Raw genomic sequence first — 25,651 nt, 5'->3', positions numbered from 1 at the left:
GTTCACACTAATGTTGTACTGAGACCAGATTAAACCCATGTTAGTGAGACCCTCTCCCCTCCACTCCCAATTCTGGGAAAAGTAGCTTGAATGGAGAGCTAGTAAAAGCCATCTTGTTCGATACACTTTCGAACCAAGACAGCTGTTTGACGTTCTTCATTCACAGTGTGCTTCAGTGGAGGAACGAGGAGAAAAAAGCAATGCTGTAAGAAAAAATTATGTAGTGTTTTATTGAATTAAAAATGGACCTCTCTTCAAAGTGTCTTTATATAACACACAGGAAAACTTCAGCAGTCATATAAATATAGCAAAAGAAACAAGTATCAAAAAAAAAAAAACAAACAAACAAACAGTATTTTGGCTCAGTAAAGTAACTTTCCACCCAAGGTAGGCATAACAAGTAGCAGTTTTTCATACAATCTATTCCAGACAGCAAAAACAAAAATAAAAATTCAGGAGGCCAGATGTTGCTGGAGCTCTGTTGGCTGGCCTGCAAACCACAAACTCTCACGGTGGAAATGCAAAGTCAATATTATGCCCTAGTCCTCAGGGTATAAATACAATACTTCCAGTGTCTAGTCTTCACATTTGATAAAGGAATCTTCTGACAAGAGTTCCAAAACCAAACCACACAGCTTCTGTCCCACTGAATTCTTCTGTCAATGTGAACCATAACAATTCACACATTCACCTTTCCCAGATGGATCTCAGTAACTTGGGATGGATCTCAAGGCTCTTTTACCCTCTCCCCCAACAGGCTGCCACCAAACACACACCATATTGAAAACGAGATTGAGTGCAACAGCTAAGTGAATGTGGCACTTCATGACCGAAAGTGTTTCTTCCCTGACTTTTCTGTCTTGTACAAAACATAGAATGAGAACAGAAGATAAGCATATGCGTTGGTCTGTATATACATGACATTCATCAATAAAACATTCCATTATCGTCAAAGTTGGAGATATCTTGACATTTCAAATGCACATTTTTCCATTCCTGTGAAGAGATTCTTATGCCAGTCTGGTCAGACACACACTCAACACACAAAGCTTGAAGCTCAGAAGGCACTGTCCCCCAGAAGCAGAGTTTCAAATTTCCGGCATACACGGAGGTAACCAAATAACTTCAGGTGGGAGAGGAAGCTATTTCCATTGGTTTTGTCACCAGTGAGGCAGAACAAGAGAGTCACAGCATCCCATGGTCACTGGGCAGTTCCGTGGGATGACACCTCATATTATCAGTTTCTTTTGGTTGAGAACGGAGGGAAGAAAAGCCATGAAAGAAGAAAAAGCCAATAAATACTGTAGTGTCAAAATGAAGGAAGCAGTCTTCAAAGAGCAGAAGAATTCCGAATGATGCAGAGCATTATTTTTTTCAGATGAACAAATGACACCAAAGGATCAACTCAAAGACCAAATTTCTGCCTAATACTGTAATTAACAACAGCCTTCAAGTACAGCTTGGAAAGCACTGGAATTTGACACAGTAGTAAGCTAGTTGTTCTGTGGTAAGGGAGTTGTATGAGAAAAGATTTGCTGAAACTTGAGTTGGAGGAGAACGAAAGGTGCTGCCAGACAGAAGCTAATACAACACAGACAGGAATTCAGAGTTGCAAGCAGCAATTAAAGGCAGATCTGAAACTCTTGCTACAAATAAATCATCACAATCTACTCAGAAGTCTTCTCTTGAACATCTGTAGTAGGATAATTATTATCACTGGAGCAAACAATCACAGAGGAGTTAGTATACACAGCTTCCCCTCCCCAACCCAGCTAAATTTAATTTAACATATGGAAAAGCTAGAGTTAGAAATACCTTGTTATTGTGACTTGTACCAAGAAAAATCACCATAGGTCTCTGCCTTACCTATGCCTACCTGCATGCTTTGCGACTGCCATGTAAGCCAAGACTTCATTTTAAAATTAGTAACAAACCTTTTGCCTTTTTCCTACTACTGCACAATTAGCAGAGTTGTCATATTTCTTCCTTGGAAATGCAGTCAATTGTTCATTAAACCTACATTTTAAAAATCACAAAAATGGTGCAATATTTATCTTCCCCAAACACTATTAAAAAAAAAAAAAGCCAAAAATCACTAGCGACAGAAGCAAAGCAATGTCTGTGTAAACTAACTTGAACCATGGGTTAGTTTCCAGATTAATATACAATTCAAACTCTGAAATTGTCTACGTTGTTCAGGAGGACCAAATATGCCTTATACTCCGAGCACACAGCCCACTTGTAACAGACACTCGCTGAAGCTTCCATACAAAAACAAATCTCTTAACTTAAAAATGTAAACTTTTGAGCATACACTGAAAAGCACACACGATTTAGCTCTCACATCTCTCATTCCTGTAAAATTCATAGCTATAAACATGATTTTAAAGAGATTTGATAATTTCTTAACAATCAATTCCCTGCAAAAGAATTTATTATTACGAACTACATCACTGTCTATACACATCTTAGCTTCAGAGCTAACAAAATTGTGTTGTACACAATATTGCTAAAAAAAATAAAAAAGAGGGAAAGGAAAAGCATTTGACATCCGCAGTAAGTTTAAAAAAATTCCTTTCCCAAACAGCTGCACAAAAGTTGCTACTCTAGCATAAATTCATCTGACCCCAGCCAAATTAGGTGCCCAGTCATCTTAGATTCCTTACAACATCAATGGAGAGGGGAAAAAAGAAAAGCAAACAGCTACAGGCAATAACACAGGCCATCTCTCTCACTCTCTAAGTACTGAGCAACGTTATCTTAGCTCTATTTTCTAAATGCACATGGAGCCAAAAAGCATGACCACACTATCCCTTTACTTCTGCCATTGCGCTTGGACCCCTCTAGGAACCAGATCAACTCATTGACCTGGGAGAAAGCTACAAGGAAAAGAATTTCTGCCGTGTTAGTCTGTTCCAGCAGCTTCAGTCTTCAGAGGTGACAAATGCTAAAGCCAGCACCCTGGCTGGGAACAGGAGGGGAGACCTGCTCTCTTTCACCAATGGCATCCCATGAAAACTGCCCAGCTGTGTTGCCTGTGCACTGAAGCCCTCTGCTCCCTAAGGAGAGGGGGATGAAACCAACCATCCTGCACTCTGCTTGAGAGAATGTGTCATGAGCTCATTGCTCCACATGGCTAATAAGAACATATTACGCCACATAACTGGAAAAAAAGTCCTTTGGAGATTTAAGATTTTTATGACCTGGTACAGCAATATAATATTATTTTATGATGTCTGAGTGGAATAAGTGACTGAAAACCATGCAGTTCTTTAAGACGTAAAAAAGATCAGGTAAGAGAATCTATGCTTTGCCAAGTTGAATAGTATTTCTGGGGGGGTTGGGATTGTCTCTTACCTTTTCTCTTGGATGATACCACACTGACGCACTAACACAGATGGAATTATCTTAGAGCAAATTGAACAAAGCAGCAAATAACAAACTTGTAACAAATAAGATTCATGTCATTTCATTAAAAAAAAAAAGCGCAAACATTTACTGGCATCAACCAAGCCCATTACATAACATCACAATTATAATTAATACAGTTCCCTTCATATTCAACCTTAAACTGATGGAAAGAAGTTCTCTTTTTTCCCCCTTCCATTTTTAAAGTCAAAAATATTCCAACAAATCACAGTGCAATTCTCTTGAAAGAGAATGTATTCTCTGTATCCTTATGTACTTCCTATATGGCTTCCATGTCATCAGTGTGCTACTGATGGTATTTCAAGACATTCTATTGATTTGGCCAGAAGAAAGTGTGATTCACATCTGTAGACAAAGTTGGAGTACCTTCGATCCAGAAAATCTGGATGAGATTGTCTGTACAAAACAGATACATATGACCTTCAATTCATCCATCACTAATTATCATGAACTGCGGCAGTGATTGTCATTTTTCTGCTGTTATTTAGGAAGAATTGGTATTTTATGGTAACAAGTGAAATCCTGATGAAGATCCACGTTTTCTGGACGGCATGTGGTAACGTACTTTTTTCCAGAATCTGGTACTTGCTGAACGAGACCTTTCCGAGAAGTCACCTTTCCATCGGATAGCCCCATACTTTTGCTTAATATATTTGATGGATTCTGGCATGTTAGTATAATCTTGTATTTTTTCAAGTTCAATCAGAATTACTTTAATACCATCCTGGATAAGAGCATTATACATGGCTAGATGCTTTTCAGACGCGTCTTCTAGAATACTGTAACATGATGGTTCTGGTACTAAAATAACTATCACTCTTCTACTTTGACGGATTTTTTCATCTGCAATACTGATGACAGCTGTAGAGAGAAAAATTGTGGAAAAAAAAAATCAGGCTGTTTCTCAGGGGGTTATTTTTTGTTACTCATGTGTTGCAACTGCTTCATTCACTGTTTGGTATTTGAGCCTCCCTTTACCTCACAAACAGGGACAGGATAAGAGCATCCAAGCCGTTACTGTGGGTTAGCTGACGAGTAGAGATTTGGCTAATGCAGCACTCTGACCACATGAAAACATATACTGACCACATGAAAACATAAGTATTTGTATTGCATAAACAGAGAAGAGCTACCAACTTTCTACTACTTATCTCATTGATGTCATTTTATTATTACCATAGGTGAAATTGCAAAAGATTCAGAAGAGTTTCTTCATTTCATCTCACATAAGCAGTCAGTGGGACGGACTTTGCAATTTTCAGTGTCAGGTGCTAGAAATTGAAATTTGATGTGCATATACACACAAAGGAAACCTCCATGAGGATTTTAAAGCCTTGTAAGGCAATGCTTTGTAAGAACTTTCACTAGGGAAAAATACTCTTGGATTCAGACAATCTTTCCTGATAACTTTGTGTTGTTTTGTATTCATTTTTCTTGACTTGCAGTGTCTGAAAATCCACTGCACCCTTTACTGCATCCCTCTGTGTTTTGACAGCAATCCTTGAAGCAAATAAAAATGATACAGTTCAGAAGTTCTTCTGCTAAATGGTACCTCAAAGCAATAGGTTCTTTTCATATCTTTTCACCCACATGCTTCCTGCCATTAGTCATCATTCACAAACACTATTTCAACTCTTCTTCCCCTCAGTATCATTCCATCTTCAGATGTCTAGGCTAGCCAGACATTAACAAGTCTCTAAGACCTAAGTAATGATGAGGGAAAGGCTGAGATAAACAAACTCACAGACTATCTCTAAGGGAGCATGCAGTGCTGAAATGCCTCATTCTTCACACAGAAAAATGAAAATCAGAGCTCTTTATATGGTGAAAGGTATTTAGTACCACACCTGTTTGATCTTTTCCTGAGTTATATTTGCAGCTCACTTCAGCCGCTAATAAGAAAACTCAAGTCTAATTTGTCTTTAGATAGCTTACCTTCTCCTGCTAAATCATTCCTCCCAAATATAAAGAGGTTATATCCACACTGTCTTTCTAAGACCTCTGGCAGTATCTTCAGAGCAAAAATATCAGATGAGTACAAGCAGTTCTCTCTGTTCTTTGGATACAGAACGTAGGCATCATAGATCTTCCCATCTGAAGCTAAAAAATATAAAAATGTAACCTAAAGACATAAACAGAAAAACATTCCTAAACACTATCCCACTCCACTTGAAGCATTACTTTGGGTTCTAATACTACTATTATCTAAGCATGCATAATTATATCAAGCCTGACGTATTTGTAGAATCAGGCCTTTAAGATTCAGTACACTGGATCTGAATAGGCAAGAAACTTGCAAAATTAGATAGTTTAAGTATTCTTTATTCAACCCTGAATTAAATATATATATGCGTTACCAGTGAATTGTCTAGAAAATAGCTGTTCCAGTAGAACAAGTGAATCCTTAAGAAACCCAGCAGCCACATAACTAGATTATTTTTGTAACCTGAAGTTTCATAACACAACAATCACTTAGACATGAAAACAAAACAAAATATTTGGCAAATTTCACGATCAGAAGCACATTAGGTATTTTGGAACCAGCCTTCCAGAAAGACCAAACTTAAAAGGCTTCACAGAAATCCAACAGAACGACAGCTTCCAGTAGATGTTTTCTCTTTCTCTATCCACATACCTCCCCTCAAATGTTTGGAAATGACTCATATTTAAACATGCTGCTCTTATAGATACACCAGTCTTATAGCACACCAGTCAACATTATTCTGAATGCCAGGATTTTACAGAAAGTAAACTAACTAGAAATGTCTTCAAATAGGAAAAAAAATAAAATAAAGTGAAATTTGTCCTGGTTCATCCGGAGTGAGGGGCAATTCCATTGTATTACTGCTTTTTGTAAGAATAGTAATTAAATGATATCTGAAGAGCTAAGGCCAGAACAGCATTCAAACCACTGAATTGGGTCTTTAAGAAAAGGAATGATAGAATTGGATTCTTGAAAAGTTGCTGATTTTCCCCCGTAGATATTTTTGTTCTCTGAACTAGTTCTATACATCCTAAAAATGTGTCATATTTTCAAAAACCCCAAACAAGACCAATCATGCTTCAGTGAGGTTAACTCATTGCTTTGCAAGAGAAGATGGAGACAATCTGCTCACTACAACACACAGCACACTCAAAGTACACCTTACTGCAACATAAGCATACCTTTTTCACCCACGAAAGGATGGCAGGAGTTCCGATACCAAAGCACAATATCAATTTTGAAGATCTTGTAGATAATGAGTGTAACAAACACTAAAAATACCAAAGAAACTCCTCCTCCAATCAAGTAACCCTGGATGTTCTGAGCTGCAGTAGAAAGTGGAATAAAAGGGGAGACACAAAAATATAGTTATAGATAAGAAATAAGACGAGATGATAAAAACTGGCAGTTTTCCCCTCAAATATTTAGTCATTAAAGGATTAAAAAAAAAAGATGTAATGAATGACAGGACTGAAAGTTTTCCTTGTATTCTTTCTACAAATACTGTTATTTGACAAGTGTGCTTTTATCTTTCAGAGTACCTTAACAGTGAGACAAGAGAGGCTACTCTTCAGCCAAAGCACCAAAATATTAATATTATATATATAAATTAAGATTATATAATATATATATATATATTAATATTAATGTATAGCCCAGAGAATTCTCATACAAAATTTGATCAGTCAGAAAACAAGAAAGTCAGAGGAGAGGAGATAACTTTCTGACCACACTGTTCTCCATAGACCAAACAGCTTTTCATTGTGTCAAGCCTCTTCAAAGACCCACCACTGAACCAACTAATTTGTTGTCCTTAATAGATTAAAAAACAGATTAAATAAATAGATTAAAGCCCACAAATGACTCCACAAACTGCAATTTTTAGTTCATGCATTTAAGAATGTCTGAGGTTAATTCCTACCCTGTCAATCATTGTGAAGACCTTTATTTACAGTAAGCAAATAATTTGTTTATAGGTTATGTAGCAAGATAGGGCTGGCATCCACTTTCAGTCAGTTATCTGTTTACAATGTGGCCAGCTAAATGTAAATTTGAAAGTGACACCTGTCAAAGGACTGGCTCACAATCAATAAAATCAGCTTTGCCACTTAAGAGACCAGGGAATATTCTGTAGCTATATTAAAAAACAAAAAAATAAAAATGGACACTTAAAAATATCTAATGATTTGCTTTTCTGTGAATCTGTTCTTGACTACAAAGAACGAATTTTTTGAACCTTGCATCTGAGTTTTTACAAGTTCATTTTACCTTTACTTGAAGGTTCATCTACCAAAAAGAGAGATTTCAGACTAGCCAGTGCCAGGTCAAAATTACCCTGTCTCTGAGCACAAGACAGGGGTATTCAACAAGAAGCTGGATGCTCCCAACCAACATTCCTGAGCCTATCTAGAAGGTGGTAACAAAGCATATGCATCAGTAATCAAGTAACTCCCTGACCTTCCAAGCAATCTATTTCACTGTTTCACTTCATCATTGTTAAGAGCTTTTCCTACTATCTAAACAGATTATTTTTTTTTCTCCTGGCAATCTGAGCCCATTATTTGTTACTGTAGGACAGGACAATCAGGTAGCGCATGTATGTTCAGTTGCTTTTGACACACTGTTCCATACTTGGTTATGTTTCCCCTCAGCTCTTTAAGAGAACTGGCCGTTTTCACTCCTCTTCTACACACATGATCTCCTCTGATCCACATGCTTCTTCACAAGTGTGCAAAATGAAGCACAGAATTCCACTGAGGCCTAATATTTGCTTCAATGTATTTAAGTATTTCATTAATGCTTGCTAAAACACCTAACAAGAGAAGGCAAAGCAAATTCAAAGTGCTACTCCCTTTAATTTTGCTAAGAAACAGTTTTAGCTGCAAGTAGTGTGGTATCAAACTAATTGAAAAGTAGGCATCATTGATCACAATTTTTATCAAGATTTGATATTTTACCTGGGCGTTCCAATTTGATGTATGATGTAAATTGTTGAGACTCATATATGAAATGACAGAAAAATTTATAGGCATAATCCTTTAGTTTCACTTTTGAAATGTTAAATTTTGTTCCAGCTACAGTAATTCCATGAGGCATCCCCTTTCTGTCATTAAAAAAGGATTAAAATAAAAAAAGAAATATCAGTATAGAAACTGGAATCTCTGCTGAATCTATCTCACGTTAAACACTATTTGCAAATACATGAACATTCATTTTTGACCTCTACAAACCTAAGATGTTTGTAGAAAAGAAAGCAGTTTGCAATGTAGCACCAGACTTTTTTTTTTTTTTTTTTAACTGATGATGGCACTTGGTGGAAACAACAATGCTTCTGCATGAGTCTGAACTGATATGCTGAAAATCCTGTCACCCTTTCCCCCCCACATACTTCTTTGTAATAAGTTTTAAGGATTATAATTAATAGCAGTGGTTGCTATAATGAGAAAGCATCGATATATCCACACTCTACAATAGCGCAGACCAATCACCACAGAGTAACAAAGGTCCTGCTCTCTTGGAAGAGAGATGTTCTACAACAAGAGCTTCTCCTTCGTGTTCTTTGAAATTAACAGCCACATCTGTACTTCAACAGGGCTTTTTTTTTTTTGCCTTGGAACAATCTACCCTTCCCATATTAATGATGGAGGGGAAGATGTAGTCTATTAACAAAAGAATTTCATAAAAACAAATGTATATGTAAGGCTTAAATATGATATGTTTCATAATAGCATTCTAAAAACGTGTGTATGGCTGCTTCATTCCATTTGTATCATGTATTCATGCATTCATGCATCAGTATTTATAATAAATTATTTATTTTTAAAAATCAAGCAGTAAGAATATAATGTACTTGATGCACTTTTAAGCAGTCTTTCAATGACTACTGCCATTGACTACTAGTCAACTTTACAGTGAATTCATTGCAAGTAACTGCAGATTATATCACCTAGAAATGCACTTACAGTTCAATGTACAAAGATACTTACTCATAAAACTGTTCCCTGTAGGTGCTATCAAAGTCATCAACATATTCATCGTTAACTTCCCAGTATGGAATCAAGCTATTTATGCCAGAGGATACATTGCATTCCATGACTACGTGAGAGCCTACAAAACAAAACAAACCATTTAAATATAGCGATTGAAACTCTTGTAACAGAAGCAGGATCAAGTGACCAGGGAACAACTGGGAAAAGGAGGGATAAGAAAAAACCCACCTACCTTATGAAAAGCAGAGTCCATTAAACTCATCCATTTCTACTCCACAACTGGGTGTCTCCAATCTGGATGTGAATCCCACCCTAAATGTAGGTAACTGAATGTTCATGTCTACATGTGAACTAGATGTCTAAGCTATAAAGGAGTTCACCTCCACTGGATTCTGCTCATATTAAAATAGAAACCTGGGTCTTATATCTGAATGGCTCTCTGGACTCCACTGACTATTACTGAAAGATCTCCAGGGCCCAAATCAGTTGCCTATACATAGTATGGTGACATCTGAGATGTTCTCCAGAAACCCAGACATCTGTAGGGAGCTGGCAAATAGGCCTCCAGATCTTCAGAAAATCTGCATATCTAGAGCAGCCAGTTCATCCAAAACAGCACTAGACATCTATGTTTAGGCAACTGAATTGAGGTCCTATTAATAATAACATGAGTTGAAGCCCCTACCTACCTCATATGCAGATACCCATGTGTAAGTGTCTCCCTCTAGTCTCATGTGTGACTGCTTTCTTAGGATCTGTGAGGTACTTAAAGCTGGATTTGGGTACCTTAGACCAGCTAAAATGAACAATAATATGACAGCAAGTTATAATCAACAGTATTCAAGCCAAAACGAATGTGGATCAACTGTTCATTTAAAATACCAAGGAATCTAAACAAATTGTCCCATAACAAATCCTAATACAGGCTGAGGACCACACGCAGGCCCTGGACTGCTAGTTACTTTATTCTCCATTTTTTCAGCAAGTACGATCAAAGGAGAAAGAAAATCCTAAAGGATGCATACAGTAAATGAAAATGCTTTTTAAGGTCCTAGGCACTTCTGACTCCTGAGTAGTGGTTGCACTGGCAAGATTTTTTTTCTGAATTATATGGGAAGTCGTAATTAATTTACCGGTAAGAATTTGGGATGAGATTTACATGACATTTGAGTGGCCGCAAGATTCAGTACAGGGAAACGCTACCATGATATTACTCTATTTCTTCCACAGTTACTATTGCAAAGGAAAAGGTAAGTTTTCATAAAAAGATGAGGGCTGTATGAGTTTATAAAAGGATGGTGGCAAGTATCCCTATTTCAGCCTAAGATCTGGTAAATAGATTTCCCTATTAGCAGAACATATAGTGCTTTTCCTTATTAGAGCACAAATAGAGCTTTTCAGACATGTATTTCCAACAAAACCAGAGAAGCTGTAATTACCAAAAGAGAGGAGGCTGTTGAGCCATTTCTAACTATTTCCAACAGAGTTAAATGATCATCTGAAGACCACAGCACCGTAAGTCTGTAAAATACTATTTGTATCAGGTCCTGAATTTTCCCACTTCTGTAAACTTCATTGTTTAAAATAAAACCTTCTAAACTTTGAAGGAAAATAACTCCTATTAAAGCTTGTTCTTTATTCTGATCAAAATCTCATCCTCACCAGAATCTGGCAACTTTAGAACAAGGTATCTTTCACAAGTTGTAGAAGTCAAAAAAGAAAAGGAAAAGAAGAAAAAGGAAAAAAAAAATGGAGAAAAAAAAACAAGCAAGGAAACAAACTACCCAGTATCTCAGTATTGTTCACTTTAGTTTACTACCATGTGCTCAAAGTCAGAAGTTGAGCAGGACAAGATGTTTCACATGAAGTTGTAAACTCAACGCCAGGAAAAGCAGCAGCAGAAGTAGCTGTGATTTACATAAGAATAATCCACAGTGCTACAGCCTCAGTTTCCATATGGAGCTAAAGCCCCAACATGACCTTTCCTCTGAGCTTCTTTAATACCCTAACTGCTAATAGTTGTTTACTCACAACAGTACAAGACATCTCAGATCTCTCTGCACTAGGAAATTGTAGTAAATAGCCACTCACTTCTCTAAGATCAGTTAAAGCCTTTTTTAAATCAAAGACTTAGTTTGAAACAATTCTACTTGGTACAAAATGGTATCTGAAACCGTTTAATGCCCTAGAAGAAGGAATAAAAATCAATTTTTTTGGAGAGGGAAGGGAGACAGGAAACACAGAGGAAGAGAAAAACTACTAAACCAGTTAACTGGTAACTATCCTAAGATGTTGCGTATTTGTAACTGTATTCCCAATGATACTGTATATATGTCAAGACACAGGCAGTGAGAAGTGGTACAAAGCGCATATGGCAATAAACAAAAAACAGATGCACCCAACATGACATTGCTGGTCAAGAAACTCCAATCTTAGGTGCACACAGTTATTCTCCCTGCAAATTACTTGGGAGAATCATGTTCTATCATCTGTGTTCCAGATAACCTCAATCCAGATGCCTAAGTACCAGTCTTGCTGAAATCACTGGAATTGTTAACATGTTATTTCAGTAAAACAGATAAACTCCCGGACTTCCTAAGTTTTAATGATTTCTTAAATAGTCACTACTTACCAAGCTCCACTTCAATTGTATTGTTCCTTGGATAAATAAACTCTGGTCTCATCTGCAGTGGGCTTTCTAACAGAAAGAAAGAAAAATGAAATCTTTGGACAATGAGTTCCGTGACTTACTTCAACCAACAGTTTTACAATGATTTCATTTTATTTTTTGGTACTAATGCAGCACCATTATGTACTACCAGTTTCAAAATTCCAATGGAAAAAATCTCTAATGAAATTTACTGTACTCATCCAAGTTTTAGCTTCCAAGATAGCAGGAAATTTTAGCTTATCTTTAAAACATTTAAAAAAAAAGTCTCAGACTTACTGGCAGTTGATGTAGAATAATACAAAACCAGATAACAAAAACACAAGCAAATAAGTGCAATGAACTGTCAAAGAGATGGATAAGGAAGAGAAAGAGAAATTACCTCAGTGACCTCCTACATCAGGTGAACATCTATTTAAGTAAAAGAGTTGTCAAGAACGCACAAACTGGGCTAGAATTTTATCATTCTGCATGATAGATACACTCACTGCTAACAAGCCACTGTTCTTGTATCACCTATCTAAAGCAAGAATGTTGATTTAATCTAAGAAGATGGACACTTTACCTCCAACCTTTACCTCCACTTTACCTCCTTTCCGAAAGGACTATAGCCATGGTAGCGCTCAGGTCATTATTAATGCTGTCCACAGAGACAAGTTGACCAATAGTGCCAGCAGGAGTTCTGCTGTGATGGTCTCAGCAAATAAATAAATAAATAAATAAAATCCTTCTGTTTGTTTTTGTTTTAATGGTTATTTACATGTTTTTTGCAAAAACAAACCAACACTCCCATAACCACTGCTTTCTTCTAATTTCTAACCCCACATTTCTCATTTCCCTATGACAGTTCTTCCTCTGAAGCAATGCTCAAGGGTAAGCAATATGCATTGTTGTACTTCAGTTGTAGCTTTTTAGGGAAAAAAATGATTTAAAGGTAATGTGGAGCTCTGTTTTCACAGAGCTGAAAAGTATCATGCCAGACTGCTTATGCTTGCATACAAATAACAATAGTAGAGGAAAAAAAAACAGAAAACCACCTCTGTGAACTCACCTTTAACCACTAGACTCATGGTTCGTGAAACATTGTATTGTTTTCCCATGTATGTATATACCATACGGCATGTGTAGTTTCCTTTGTCTTGTACAGATACATTGTGAATCAGGACAGCATTTTCACCCTCTGCCAACATAAATCGCTTGTCTTCTAGAAATCCAGGCTTACACTCCTAGATATATCAAAAGTACCTGTGAGTTAGGGGAACTAACCATCTTATAATTAAGCCCATTAATGAACTCTACTGATTATTAAAAATAAATAAAAATCAGCATCTTGCTATTTTTATTGAAAATTAATTTTAAAAGTTGTCTTTTTTTTTTTTTTAACCACAATGTGGGTCATATATAAGCGTCACTGTGCTCTAACACGAAGCCCAAAGAGATCTTGCTGCATTTGCACCTTTTAAATATCACGGCAGCCAATTCTTTAAGTCTTCAAATGTAGTCTTTTAGTTCACTGCCTTCATTTAATATCTTGAGTTAAATAGATAACCCCAGGTGTACCAGAAGTTTTTTACACCTGCAGTGGAAGCCTTTGAGACTGTCTCCCACAACATCCTCATGGGCAAGCTCAGCAAGTGCGGGATAGATGAGTGGCCAGTGAGGTGGATTGGGAGCTGGCTGGATGGCAGAGCTCAGGGGGTTGTGCTCAGCAGTGTTGGAGTGATCAGGAGTCCAGCTGGAGGACTGTAGCTGGAGGTGTCCCCCAGGGGTCAGGACTGGGCCCAGTCTTGTTCAACTTACACATCCATGAACTGGATGAAGGGACAGAGCACCCTCAGCAAGTTTGCTGGTGGCACAGTGCTGGGAGGACTCGCTGGTACCCCGGAGGGCTGTGCCTGGGGCCTCAGAGGGGCCTGGACATATTGGAGGAAGTCCAGCAGAGGGCAACGGAGATGGTGAGGGGACTAGAGAATCTCTCTTATAAGGAGAGGCTGAGAGAGCTGGGACTGTTCAGCCTCAAGAATAGAAGGCTGAGAGGGGATTTTATCAACGTATCTAAATATCTTAAGGGAGGGTATCAAGATGATAGAGCTAGGCTCCACTGAAAAGGTGGTTCCAGCAACAGGCACAAACTAACATAGGAAGTTCCATTTTAATACAAGGAGAAACTTCTTTACTGCGTGGGTGACAGAGCACTGGAACAGGTTGCCCAGAGTGGCTGTGGAGTCTCCTTCTCTGGAGATATTCAAAACCCGCCTGGATGTCACCCCGTGCAAGGTGCTCTAGGTGACTCTGTTTGAGCAGGGGTGTCGGACCAGATGATCTCCAGAGGTCCTTTCACCCTCAACCACTATGTGAGCCTGTGCGTGTCTACATTTCTACTTCCCTGAAACTGAGCTGTTGTAGCAGTGACTCATGCTGTTGGGTGTATTATCACATCTGCGGCAATGCAACAGCAGCAAAAATAAATAAATAAATAAATAAATCCTTTCTCTTCTCTGACCTATAAGCAGTTTACAACCACATCATCTCAAAAAGAACCTTGGTGCTACATTTGTGCATCTTATTTCAGATATAACATACAGGCCCATATAGGTGCTTTAAGACCAACAACAGAATTAAGAGCTGAACTGCCTTAGAATTTTACCTCAACATAGAAAAAAACCAAAACCATACTGTTCCAAGCTTGAATAGGCTACAGAGTATTTTGCCAGAATCAGAGCAAGAGGCATATGAATGCTGCACCATAATCAACAACTAAGACAAGCCTAATATTCTGAGAAATAGAAATAGCTATACAGAGCCTTATATTTAAGGAAACACAAGTTTTTGAACTTACTGCCTCCATACTTTACCTACAAACTTATCATCTATATAAACTGGACACTTCACAAATCACCAAACAAAAGCAACACATTTTTCAGACTGCAAGTTCTTTCAGAGTCAAAGTGGACACAGTGTTGTTTTTTGTTTTTTGTTTTTTTTTTTTGTTTTGTTTTAAATATCTCTCATACCTCCTCGCATCTTCCCAACAGTATGGCAAAATAGATGCCATACTCAAACCTCACAGTGAATAAACTTTCCTTCAAAAAGCTGCTGTTCACAATTAGATCATAACGCATTTTAAATAGAATATTTTCTATGTTCTATATCTGAAATATTTATGTACAATACCTTATACCAGTGTACTTCAGGCTTAACGTTGTCTTCATCTTTAAAATTCTCTAGATCAGGGCATATAATATTTCCAATATTTGCACTGTTCACCACTTGGTCATACTTCATTTTCCCATTAAAACACAAACCATTATCGTTCTTAAAAACCTTTAAATTTATAGTTTTCTGGTTAGAGCGATTAAGACCCCTGTAACAAGAAGAGCAGACAAGTCAGGTCATTAACAACAACGTCTCTTGTTTTCAGCACCTCAGGGAGTTTATAGAGAGGAGATTTCAGGACTTACAGGGACTTCAAATTTTCCACCAGCCTTGCTCCTATCACCCCTGCTACAGTCTCCCTAGCTCTTAAACACCACTCTCAGCTCCTCACTCCCCATTCCAGACCATGAGAGATTGGGATAAGCTCTGATGTTGCGTTGTGAATAGAAGTGGAATCTGCTCTGCTCTGGAAGCATCGGAGGGGAATGCAGGACTTATCTTACTTACTGGAGTACTGCGTTCAGGTTTGGGGCCCCCAGCACAAGAAAGATGTGGACCTGTTAGAGCAAGTCCAGAGGAGGGCTACAAAGATGATCAGAGGGCTGGAGCACCTCTCCTATGAAGAAAGGCTTCCTATGAAGAAAGGCTGTGTCCTTGAAGGGACACTTTAAGAAAAGAAGGCTTAACTTTTTGCAGAAGACAGACAAAGCTTTTGAATACCGTGTGCACCAAGATGAAACACCAGTGTGAAACTACTTCAGACAGAGCTTACAGGAAACAGAGAACAACCTGTGGTATAGCAGCTCTCCAGAAGATACAGCACTAGAAAGCAGAAGTCTAAGCCAGAAATAAAGAAATACTCATTACTTCTTGTTTATTCTTCATTTCTCAGTGCTCTGTTAGGAGAGAGGTTTCCAGAGAAGTCAACAGTATGTTTTGACATAATTGGCTACAACTTTTGTTTGCTGCACCTTGACAAATGCTATAATTAAGACTTAAGTGCCTGATGCACAAAATATAGCCTGGTTAATGCAACGGAACTTTAGCATATACTTTTTGGCATGCTGACATTATGCAAGCCAGGCTTAAGAGGTAAGGTGCCCAAGAGAAGACAAAGCAAGAGTGTCTAAACTAAAACAATGTTTATTACTGAACTAGTTAGCTTTGAAGGAGTTGCATTTCTTCCCTCTTTCAATTTGGGATTCATTATTAACTCTGAAGTAAGAAGCTGCAACAGCTTATGACCTGTGCCTACACTGGAGATTCTTGCAGATTACTGTTACTACACTCACAATCCAAATTCCTTCAACATAACTGGTGTGCTGTATGCACAGTAGTACACCTAACTACACCCTACTAAAACAAATTTTGGGTCACCCAAAAAGTCTGTGTTAGTTGTTCTCAGCATGATGTGGCAAGACCATGACATCAACAACAAAAATTTTATGCGCCTTCCTGACATTAATTTCCTGTTCAGCACACACTGAATTTCAGCCATTGTAAGATTTGAGCACCTGAAGCAGTACATTCCAGTGCAAAAATCTGAGCTCTAAATATAACAAACAAGAGCTTGAAGATGCCAAAAAGCTGAAAAAATTCTCGTTTCTTCTCCATGCACTTAGATCTTCTGAACAGTGCTGGAGACACAGTACTCTCAGTCTTTAACGCTGTCTAGCACATTGCTTTGCTCTTCATATGCATTCCCATTTTTAACCAGTAATGCTTTGCAATGTTTTATAATAAGACAGATAAGAATGGTTTACAGCATCTTGATTTGTAAGTTTCCCAAAGGATTCCCAAAAAGTTGTAAAGCTCTCCAGAAAGTCTGTATTTGTTGATCCTCTGTAACATAAAGAGAACTCTCTACTTAGATCCTTCTTATATTTAACCACATTCAATGAAGAAATCAGTGTTATTCTGATGTGTCAGTATCAAGCAGCCATTTGAACACAGGAAACGCTGACGGAGTTAAGACTTTTTTCAGTGACCTTCATTCAAAACTAACAAGACACCCCACACCCATTAACACACCCATTAACAATAATATTGTTAATATTATTGAGCTTCAACGTAAGTTTTCTGTATGAACCACTTGTGCAATGCTAAATTCTACACACATGGGATAAAAAAAAAGGTGCACAAAGTAAAAAAAAAAAAAAAAAAAGGAAAAGCATGGTCGAGACAGTGCTTTTAACTGATCTAAGGTTTCTACCTAAAACAAATAATCCTGTACACCCAAGTCCTACAGATGTTACTCCACTGTAAGTACTAGTCATTCAGTTGTTTCCCTCCTCCTTTCCTTACCTTACTTCACATTCATAAAGTCCAGAATCTTCCAGCGCTGCAGGAATGAACCAAAGCAAACCCTTTCGCACATGGATCCTGGCATGTCTCTCTGTGGTTATGGGTGTATTACTACCATTTTTATACCATGTCACATTGTAATCAGAGTAAAGCGCTGGCAATGTTATTATTGGGCAACTGATAGCTGTAGGCTCTCCAACAAGCACAAAGTAATCACAAATAATGCACTCTTCTATTTAAAAAAAAGAGAGAGAAAACGGTTATTAGTGTTTTTAATCTGTTTTTTTTTGTTGTTGTTGTTTTAAGAAGTATTAATATCCATTCAAAGTTAAAAAGAATTAGGAAGTAGACTTTCTGTAACTATTTATCATTAAAATATCACAAGATTACTGCTTCTTGTCTGTTTAGTACCCTCTGGTTGAATAAACACACACTTCACAAAGCTTTAGTCATAACTTCTCCCTATTAAAGTAGTCAGCAATAGCATCACTGCAAACCATGACATCTTTCACATCCTACCTATTTCAGCATGCTAGCACTTATGAAGAATTACCATTTTCTTAATGTAGATACCATCTATCAAAAGCATACTGAAAACAGTAGCAGCACACACTACTCCAACTGTAGTGCCAAAAACAAATCTGGGGGGGTGGGAGGAAGTGTTTGACCTGAAGCACATGACTGCGTGGAATTAGATCAAGACCTCAACCCACCAAAAAAGTCTGTGAACCAACACATAATGTAACTTAAATTTGAAGAGATGCAGTACTTAAGAGTAGGAAATCTTGACTATAACATGTTATTTCCTTAATGTATTTGCAATTTTTCTCCTCTACCAATAGAACCACCCTTTAAATGATAAAATGCTATTGTGATCATCACATAAAAGGTGAGCATAAAGAGCATTTTTTTAATTATGGGCATGGAACAAGTTTACATGACAGAATCATGCGTCCTAGCAAGGGATTTTTAAACATCAGGCAAAAAATACAAGAGGAAAGACAGACAGATACTGCAAGAAGTCATCAAGAACTCAAGCCTACAGTCCGAAATTACTTTGAAAATACCAGTTTATCACAAACAGAGTAGGCCACTTGGCCATAAAACAGATTTTAAAAGCTTCCAAACATTTGCATACATATGCAACACTGAATTTGTATGAAAAATATCTTATTTTGCAAATCTTGCTGAATGACCATAAAATTCAAAGCTAACATACTGAATTTCAAAATACGACTTCAGTAACCTTTCCACCCCTACCAGCATCCTGTCACCTAATCTAAAATTTTGAAATAGTTCCCTATAGAGCTTAAACTAATTAAGATCCGTTAATATTATCCTGCTTATTCCAAGAACAGCATGGTAAATACCGTTAAATTATGTAGCCTGAACTCTACTGAAAACTTAGATCTATCATTAAAAATATTACTAATTAATTGCAAAGGAAACTGGCCTCTACCTTTCTGTTTTCAGGACTAGAGAAACAGCACATCTCTTAAAGAAGGCATTTAACAGCTCACTTGTAGTCAAGGAAGCCAATCTCTTTGCACTTTCTTTAAAGGAACTAGGGAGTGGTTATTCAAAGCCTCAGTACCCTAAATTTATGTGACTAGATTTAAAACTATTTATGTCAACCTGTCCTTCCCATGCCCAGTGCAACTTCAATCCAAAACGCGGCATTCAGAATATCTTCAGCACTTTGAATCCACTATTTTCTCTCAGTAACTCTTTTCGACTAGACATGCACAACTTGTCTCTTGCAGGTTTTCTTTTTTAAAATGGTAATTTCAACAATGTATTTAACTTACCAGCACTGAACAAAGGTATCAGTAGAATTAGATGACCAATAAGGAAAAATGTAGATGTCATCTTTTGCTGCAAAGAAAAAAATATTTTCCATTAATGTGGTATGAGCGTTCCAAGCTGCACTGTCCTCTGCACCCTGCGTTACTCCTTAAAAATTTAGAAGCATTAGTCATCGTGGGGAGGGAAAACTCGGTTTGGCAGTTTAGCCCCAGCCTTTGAAGATTTTGGCCACCACCAAAGTTGGTGCCCACAGAAGGCTGCTCGGTTTTCAGCTTTCCATTGGAACTTTTCCAATTTTCTTCTGGAAGAACTCTTGCATAAAGTGTATTTTTCTTTTGCCAGCCTAGCTAAACCCAAAAACAACTTTAACATGGATGAAATTATGCTAGCATACAGCTAACATTTAAGTTATACTGTATAATTTTGATACCAAGCTTGACCAAGCTGCTCCGCTCTCCACATTTACGAAAGACACAATTGCAGAGATACATGAGGTTTCATTCTGCAAACTGTGCTCCTACCATTGAGGCAGCACTGCTTTTAACAGCTGATGAACTTGTAGCTCTTTGCTGGAGGACAAACGTACTGTAACTCTAAGGTGATCTGGCAGGCACTTAAATTCGTGTCTAAAGGTGACAACGTTTTCAGACAAACATATGTGGAAACCGTGGGTGATGTGAATTGCTGTGGTCAGACACAAAACAGCAAAGCCTCCTAGAACTGTATTGCACTTCACACCTCAGGTCTTCTTCACAGGTTTCTCTAACACATACACGACTGAACAGAAAACCACTGCCCTCATAGCCCACAGTTGGTTTCCACAAAATCTCTGCATCTTAACCAAGCCCTCTCTCAGATGGGCCTGCTTTTTCCTTGGCAAGATGTCATCAGAGCCCTTCCCAAGCCATGTACTGACAGCCAGCGGGAAAACACTTGACCCCTTTCCTTTCTGGCAGCTCTTTGTAGGTTAAGGTCTGCATTTAACAGTCTTGCCTTTCCTATGTGACTGTTCTGTCTGCTACTCCAGATTGCACTAAAGCAATCTGGTTTCCCATGTAACAATCATTGCAAATGCAATGACCTAGTGCTAGTACTCTAATCAGCTAGAAATGGCTTGGAAGAAGAGCATGTATTCCCTGAAAAGCACCCATGGCCCTGAATTACTTTTATATCCAATATAGTTCACACAGCAATGTATAGGCCCCACCAGCTACTTCTTTTGAAACTTTGCACATACGGAGGCATCAGGGCAGAAGGAAGGGACACACAGAACAGAGTTCAACATTGGAATATAAAAGCTTCCAAGTATTTACTTGTTTTGAAATGACAGTTTATCTGTTTATCTGACAAAGCATTCATACCATAGCCTTTATTTAGTTGCCTTGTAAGTGTTTTTCCTGTAACTTGTCAGAGTTGATCATCATTCTTGACATTCCAGTTTACCTGTAAAAAAATGAAAAGGGGAAAAGTGATTGTACAAAACAGACTATTTGGACAATAGAATCATAGAATTTTTCACTTTGGAAAAGATCTCTAAGATCATCTAGTTCAACCTTTAACCTAGTACTGAAGTTCTTCGCTATACCATGCTACTAAGTTCTAAATCTACACATTTATTGAAGACCTCCAGGGATGGTGACTCAACCACTTCCCTGGACAGCCTATTCCAATGCCTAACAACCCTTTCAGTAAAGAAATTTCTCTTAAAATCCAACCTAAACCTCCTCTGGTACAACTTGAGGCCATTTCCCCTTATCACTTGGTGACTGGGAAAAGACCCCAATCCCCACCTCACTATAGACTTCTTTAAGGTACCTGTAGAGAGCAATAACGTCTTTCCTGAGCCTCCTTTTCTCCAAACTAAACAATCCCCTTCCTTCAGCCGCTCCTCATAGGCCTAGTGTTCCAGGCCCTTCACCAGCTTCGTAGCCCTTCTCTGGACATGCTCCAGCACCTCAAGGTCCTTCTTGTAGTGAGGGGCTCAAAAATGAACACACTATTTGAGGTGCAGCCTCACCAGAGCCAAGTACAGGGGGACAATCACTTGGTTGAAAATCTGACTAACCAAAATAGTCATGCTAACACAAAGCTAATTTTTTTCAACAGTCGTCCTAAATGTAAAAGCAAGAGCATAATTGTGCCTACACTGGAGACATTACTTAAAACAAAAGCGGAATAACAAAACTTGCAGCGAAGACTGACCAAGAACTCTAGAGATTTGAAAAATATTGTTTCTGTCAAAAAGGCGACATTACACATGTCAAAGCAATCAACAAAGCCAGACATAAGTAACTACTTTGTAAGACTGAGCTGACTACTAAAAGTAAACGATGCCTAAATTTAGGGTAAAAATAAGTAAGCAATCTAACAGGTTAAACTTTACGTTTTGCACTCATTACTGGCTTCAAATACCAAGGGTGGATGTCTTTCCAATAGCGTATGGTAAAGCTCAACATTTTCGGAAAAGTTCTATTGTTTACAAACTTCTTTCCCCCTAGTTCAAATACTGCAATGATAGAACTTGGAAACTCTGGAAAGAAGGGAAGAAGCCTCCAGCTTTTGTATTTGCAGTATCTGAGAATATACAGAGCATTTTTATTCCAGTTTCAAGTGACACAAAAGGTTGTTACAAGCATTCTTTCTTAAGAAGAATATACAGTGAAACATTATTCAGACTCCATAAATGTGAAACTTTGTTTAAAACACAGATGTTTGTTCACATACCTAGTGACTAGCCTTGTACTGCCTTCTACCTCAGTCACAGCAGTATGAGATGCCCCTATGACACAGCTACAGAGGCTCAAAAAGTCTCACTTATGTAGAGAGATCAGCAACTTCACTGATGACACTGCCTACATACTTAGTTTGAAAAACTATTTCAGCTCAAAGCTTGCTGAGCTCAAAGGAAAAATTTTTGTACGCGAAATCTTTATGAAAAAAGAAAAAAAAAACAAACCACCCACCTACCAATCATATCTGTGGTTTGATCTACTAAAAAAAGAAAAGTTTTGATTTCCAAGTTACTTTCCTAATATTTACCTTCCCGTAGCTGAAATACGACTTATTACTTCTCCTTCAAATTTTTAAAATTAACATCTTGAAAACAGAAATAGAAAATATGTTGACCTGATTTAAGATACTGACTTTTTGTTCATTGAAAGATGCCTGTCATCACAGAACTTGCCCTTTTACTTGCCTTAGACACACTGCCAACTTTAAACACGGTAAGAACAGCTTTTAAAGACATATTGGGCCCCTAAGCAAACTTGTCCTTCAGGAAGCTGTGCAAAAGGCATAACCGTAGCTTTCTTTTCAAAATTTTCTGTCTCCAACTTTTTAAATGATTTTACTTGTAAATAATCTACAAATACATGGACATGACTGATTGTTGTAAAGGCCAACACAATGACAAATCATTCAGGATAGTAGCTTAGAAAGCATCTAGATCCTTCAATTGTTTATCAGCACTTTGCTATTAATTTATTTAAGTGATTTTCAATATTGATCACTACCTACAGGGACTTGTTACTATCGGGGACCAACAGATCCTTAGTCTCTAAGCCATAAAGAGAAAAACAAAAATTGTGCTTGAAGTGCAACTTGAGATATAAAGTGCCCCGATTTTGTAAGCACGCCTACATGAGTCAACTTTTTATGTTTAACTAAAATTTTTATTAAAGTTTAACTGAAACAGTGGAGGTGGGGGGGGGGGGTAACAACAAAAACAAACAAACAAAAAAAGTACTTGTTGCAAAATACAACCACCAAGACAAGACCCCACCACAACAATTCATACAGCTCACACCTTCTTCCTTGATGTGTTTACTCCTGTCATTAGGCTTTTTTAAGCTAAGCAAAGCAAAACAGACTTTCTATCAGTCATACTTTGTTTCCCGTCTACTCTACCTGAGGTCCCAACTTTCCTGTATAACGTGCTCAATATAAGAGCCAAATGTAGCTGACCATATCCAGTTCAGCTTTGAGAAAAAGTGTTAGCAACCATATGCCTAGATTCTGAGCTAAATGTTTGTTACAGATACCACCTCACCTTTCATCAAAGCACAGGGAGAGGGGGAAGAGAGAGAGACAGAGATGGATGGATGTCCGGACAGACAGATGGATATCTGTAGATGTAGATAACTAGCCATGGATGCCAGCAAAATGAAAAGCTACCTATCCACAAATTTCCACCTCACATCAAACTGGAGACAATGAGAGCATCCATGACACCTTCAAGGAAGTGAACTTACCAGTATTTAAATAAATCAAACCCAGTTCCTCCTTTCAGCATCAAGTTGAAGAATCTCATTTTGTAGTCAGAGCTTGTAGCAGTTTTCTATGTCATTTCAACTCCTGATACCTGTCAATATAAAGTGATGTGAAAAAGTTGTTACTTAAATCGAAAGTAAATTATTACTTTTTCACCATCATTTTCAAAGAACAGAGCCATTTAAAAGGACCTGGAGGACTCATGTAGGTAAAACTATAAATATAAAAAACACAGTGATGCAAAAAATATAAAAATTAATGCATTATTCTCAGGGGAAAAAAATAAAATAAAACGTTTACCAAAACCAGAAAGTACTTCTCACTTGAGGATTAACTTAAAGGATCTAAGTTAAGGATTTTGTGTTATTAAACATTTGTGCAAGAGTTTTAAGTCAGTTCCCCAGCTTTCAAAGCATTCCAATTTCACAATCGGTATGAAAGACAAGTGTTCGTTTAGGAACTGTTTTTGAGAGTCTAAGCACATACAAAGAGTCCAAGTCAAACAAGACCGAAGTTACCAAGTTTATGAGGTACAAAAACAAAACGCATCCAGCATTTTCCTGACATCCCTAGCGAAATTCCCCAAAGTTAAGAGCTGCTTCTGGAAACTTGAAAACTTGAACCGTGATTCAACTCGGTAGCTGTTGGGTGACGACTCATTCCTATCGAGCTTTCACTCCATCGAGAGCTGTCGTGCAATGCAATGGTTGCAACCATCCCAGCCCCTACGGCTGCTGCAGGGAGATCCGCAGGCAGCTCAACCAGGGCAGCGCTTTTGCCCAAAGCCTGCTCTTGTCATCGTAACTAACAGTTAAAAAAAAAAAAAAAAAAAAAAAAAATCCTTGTTTGATCAGGGTTGTGCAATAAACAGTTGCTGTGGTGTTTTACCAGGTCAAGGAGATTTACGAAAAGCTTTGTCCTGCTTCCTGTTATAAGCCTTTAAACGTGGCACGCTCGGCGCTCCTACGCTTCTCGCTTCCCTGCAGCCTTTCCTACCTGCTCTTGTGCAGTGGGACACGCGGTGATGAAGCACAGGGGCACGCCAAAGGAAAACGCCTCCCAACGAGGCTGCTCGGTGCCGCGCACTCTGCGAACCAGCGGCCGCCCGGCCCCCGCTGCCGCGGGGGGAAAATGGTCGCGCCCCCGCGCGGCCCGCGGCGTCGGACTCTCGCCGCCCTCCCCGCCGCGCCTCAATCCGAGGCGGCCCCCAGAGCCCCGCCGCCCGCCGCCCTTCCTCACCTCCGTCTGCTCCCCGAGCCTCGGCGGCCGTCCCGGCCCCGCCACATAGCGGGCGAGCAGCAGGCTCCGCCTCGGCCGCCGAGCCCCGCCGGGGACTCGCCCCTCCCCGGGACCGCCCCTCGGCCTGCACCGCCCGTGGGATGGCTCCGAGGGTACGGCTTCAACGCCGGCTGGTTTCCTTCAGGGATCGTGGAGAGCCGTGGTCTGGAGCCCTCCTCAGAGCTCCTCAGGGTCATAAACATGAGTTTATGAGTCTATGCTCGGATTTGGAGCAGAGCTTTTTTGCTTTCTGTCATATAGTGTTTACTTTTAGTCCTGTTTGGTCATCTGTCCCTTCTACTGTTTCAGGGCATCACTCTTACAGTTCAATTAGCTTTTTCATTCTGGATTTCAGTAGTAACTTTATAGAAGTTCTCATTCTTTACTTCGATGGTGAAATTAAGCATGTTCAAACATAAAAATGTAATTTTTTCCAAACAGGGAAAAGTTCCTCTGGAATCGCTTCCTTGCCTATAGTTCTCAGTTCAGTGTCCTCTCCTCCTTGAATTTGACTTAGCCTCCTTCATTTTGATTCTACCCGACATACTTTTGGTCACTCCTCAAAAACGTGACTGGAGGGTACTCAGTGATCGTTTATTCCCACCTCTGCTTTTATTCAAAATCTTCCACATGCATAAACTCCATTGAAATTCCAGATAAAGTAAGCATTCATAATACGAATTATAAAAACGTAAGAAGGCTCCCCTTGGGGTTTGAACAGTTCCCACAACAGTGTGAAGGGACTTGTTAAGGGGTTGGAAAAGTGTG

General features: G+C 38.6%; 1 protein-coding gene across 8 annotated transcripts; it reads right to left on the bottom strand.

The window, feature by feature from the left end:
- Positions 1 to 209: 209 nt before the first annotated feature.
- Positions 210 to 25,480, bottom strand: LOC121059426 (interleukin-1 receptor type 1-like). Of its 8 annotated transcripts, none has more exons than XM_040536331.1 (13): positions 24,845 to 25,480; positions 23,587 to 23,696; positions 20,698 to 20,779; positions 19,339 to 19,405; positions 17,531 to 17,762; positions 15,245 to 15,434; positions 13,122 to 13,296; positions 12,035 to 12,100; positions 9,400 to 9,520; positions 8,371 to 8,516; positions 6,595 to 6,738; positions 5,365 to 5,529; positions 210 to 4,929 (listed from the first exon to the last, which is right to left on the bottom strand). In XM_040536331.1, the coding sequence occupies exons 3-13, from the start codon at positions 20,698 to 20,700 to the stop codon at positions 4,898 to 4,900; spliced, it is 1,341 nt and encodes a 446-aa protein (XP_040392265.1). In that variant the 5' UTR covers positions 20,701 to 20,779; positions 23,587 to 23,696; positions 24,845 to 25,480; the 3' UTR covers positions 210 to 4,897. The 8 variants fall into 8 exon arrangements, with proteins under 8 accessions (XP_040392265.1, XP_040392220.1, XP_040392230.1 ...); XM_040536286.1 differs by having other exon boundaries at positions 210 to 4,290; XM_040536296.1 differs by lacking the exon at positions 24,845 to 25,480 and adding an exon at positions 24,602 to 24,789 and having other exon boundaries at positions 210 to 4,290.
- Positions 25,481 to 25,651: the final 171 nt, after the last annotated feature.

Source organism: Cygnus olor, chromosome 1 (assembly GCF_009769625.2).
Source record: "Cygnus olor isolate bCygOlo1 chromosome 1, bCygOlo1.pri.v2, whole genome shotgun sequence".
Taxonomy (NCBI): domain Eukaryota; kingdom Metazoa; phylum Chordata; class Aves; order Anseriformes; family Anatidae; genus Cygnus; species Cygnus olor.
The sequence above is the reverse complement of the archived record's forward strand: the minus strand, read 5'-3'. Positions and strand labels throughout refer to the sequence as shown.

What these genes read in the sequence shown, in the direction of transcription:
- LOC121059426 (XM_040536327.1), bottom strand. An exon ending in GATACCTTTGTTCAGTGCTG is followed by an intron (nt 17,763 to 19,338) that starts GTAAGTTAAATA and finishes TTTTTTAAATAG; the next exon opens with AAGAGTGCATTATTTGTGAT. An exon ending in CATGAGTCTAGTGGTTAAAG is followed by an intron (nt 12,101 to 13,121) that starts GTGAGTTCACAG and finishes TCTTTCTGTTAG; the next exon opens with AAAGCCCACTGCAGATGAGA.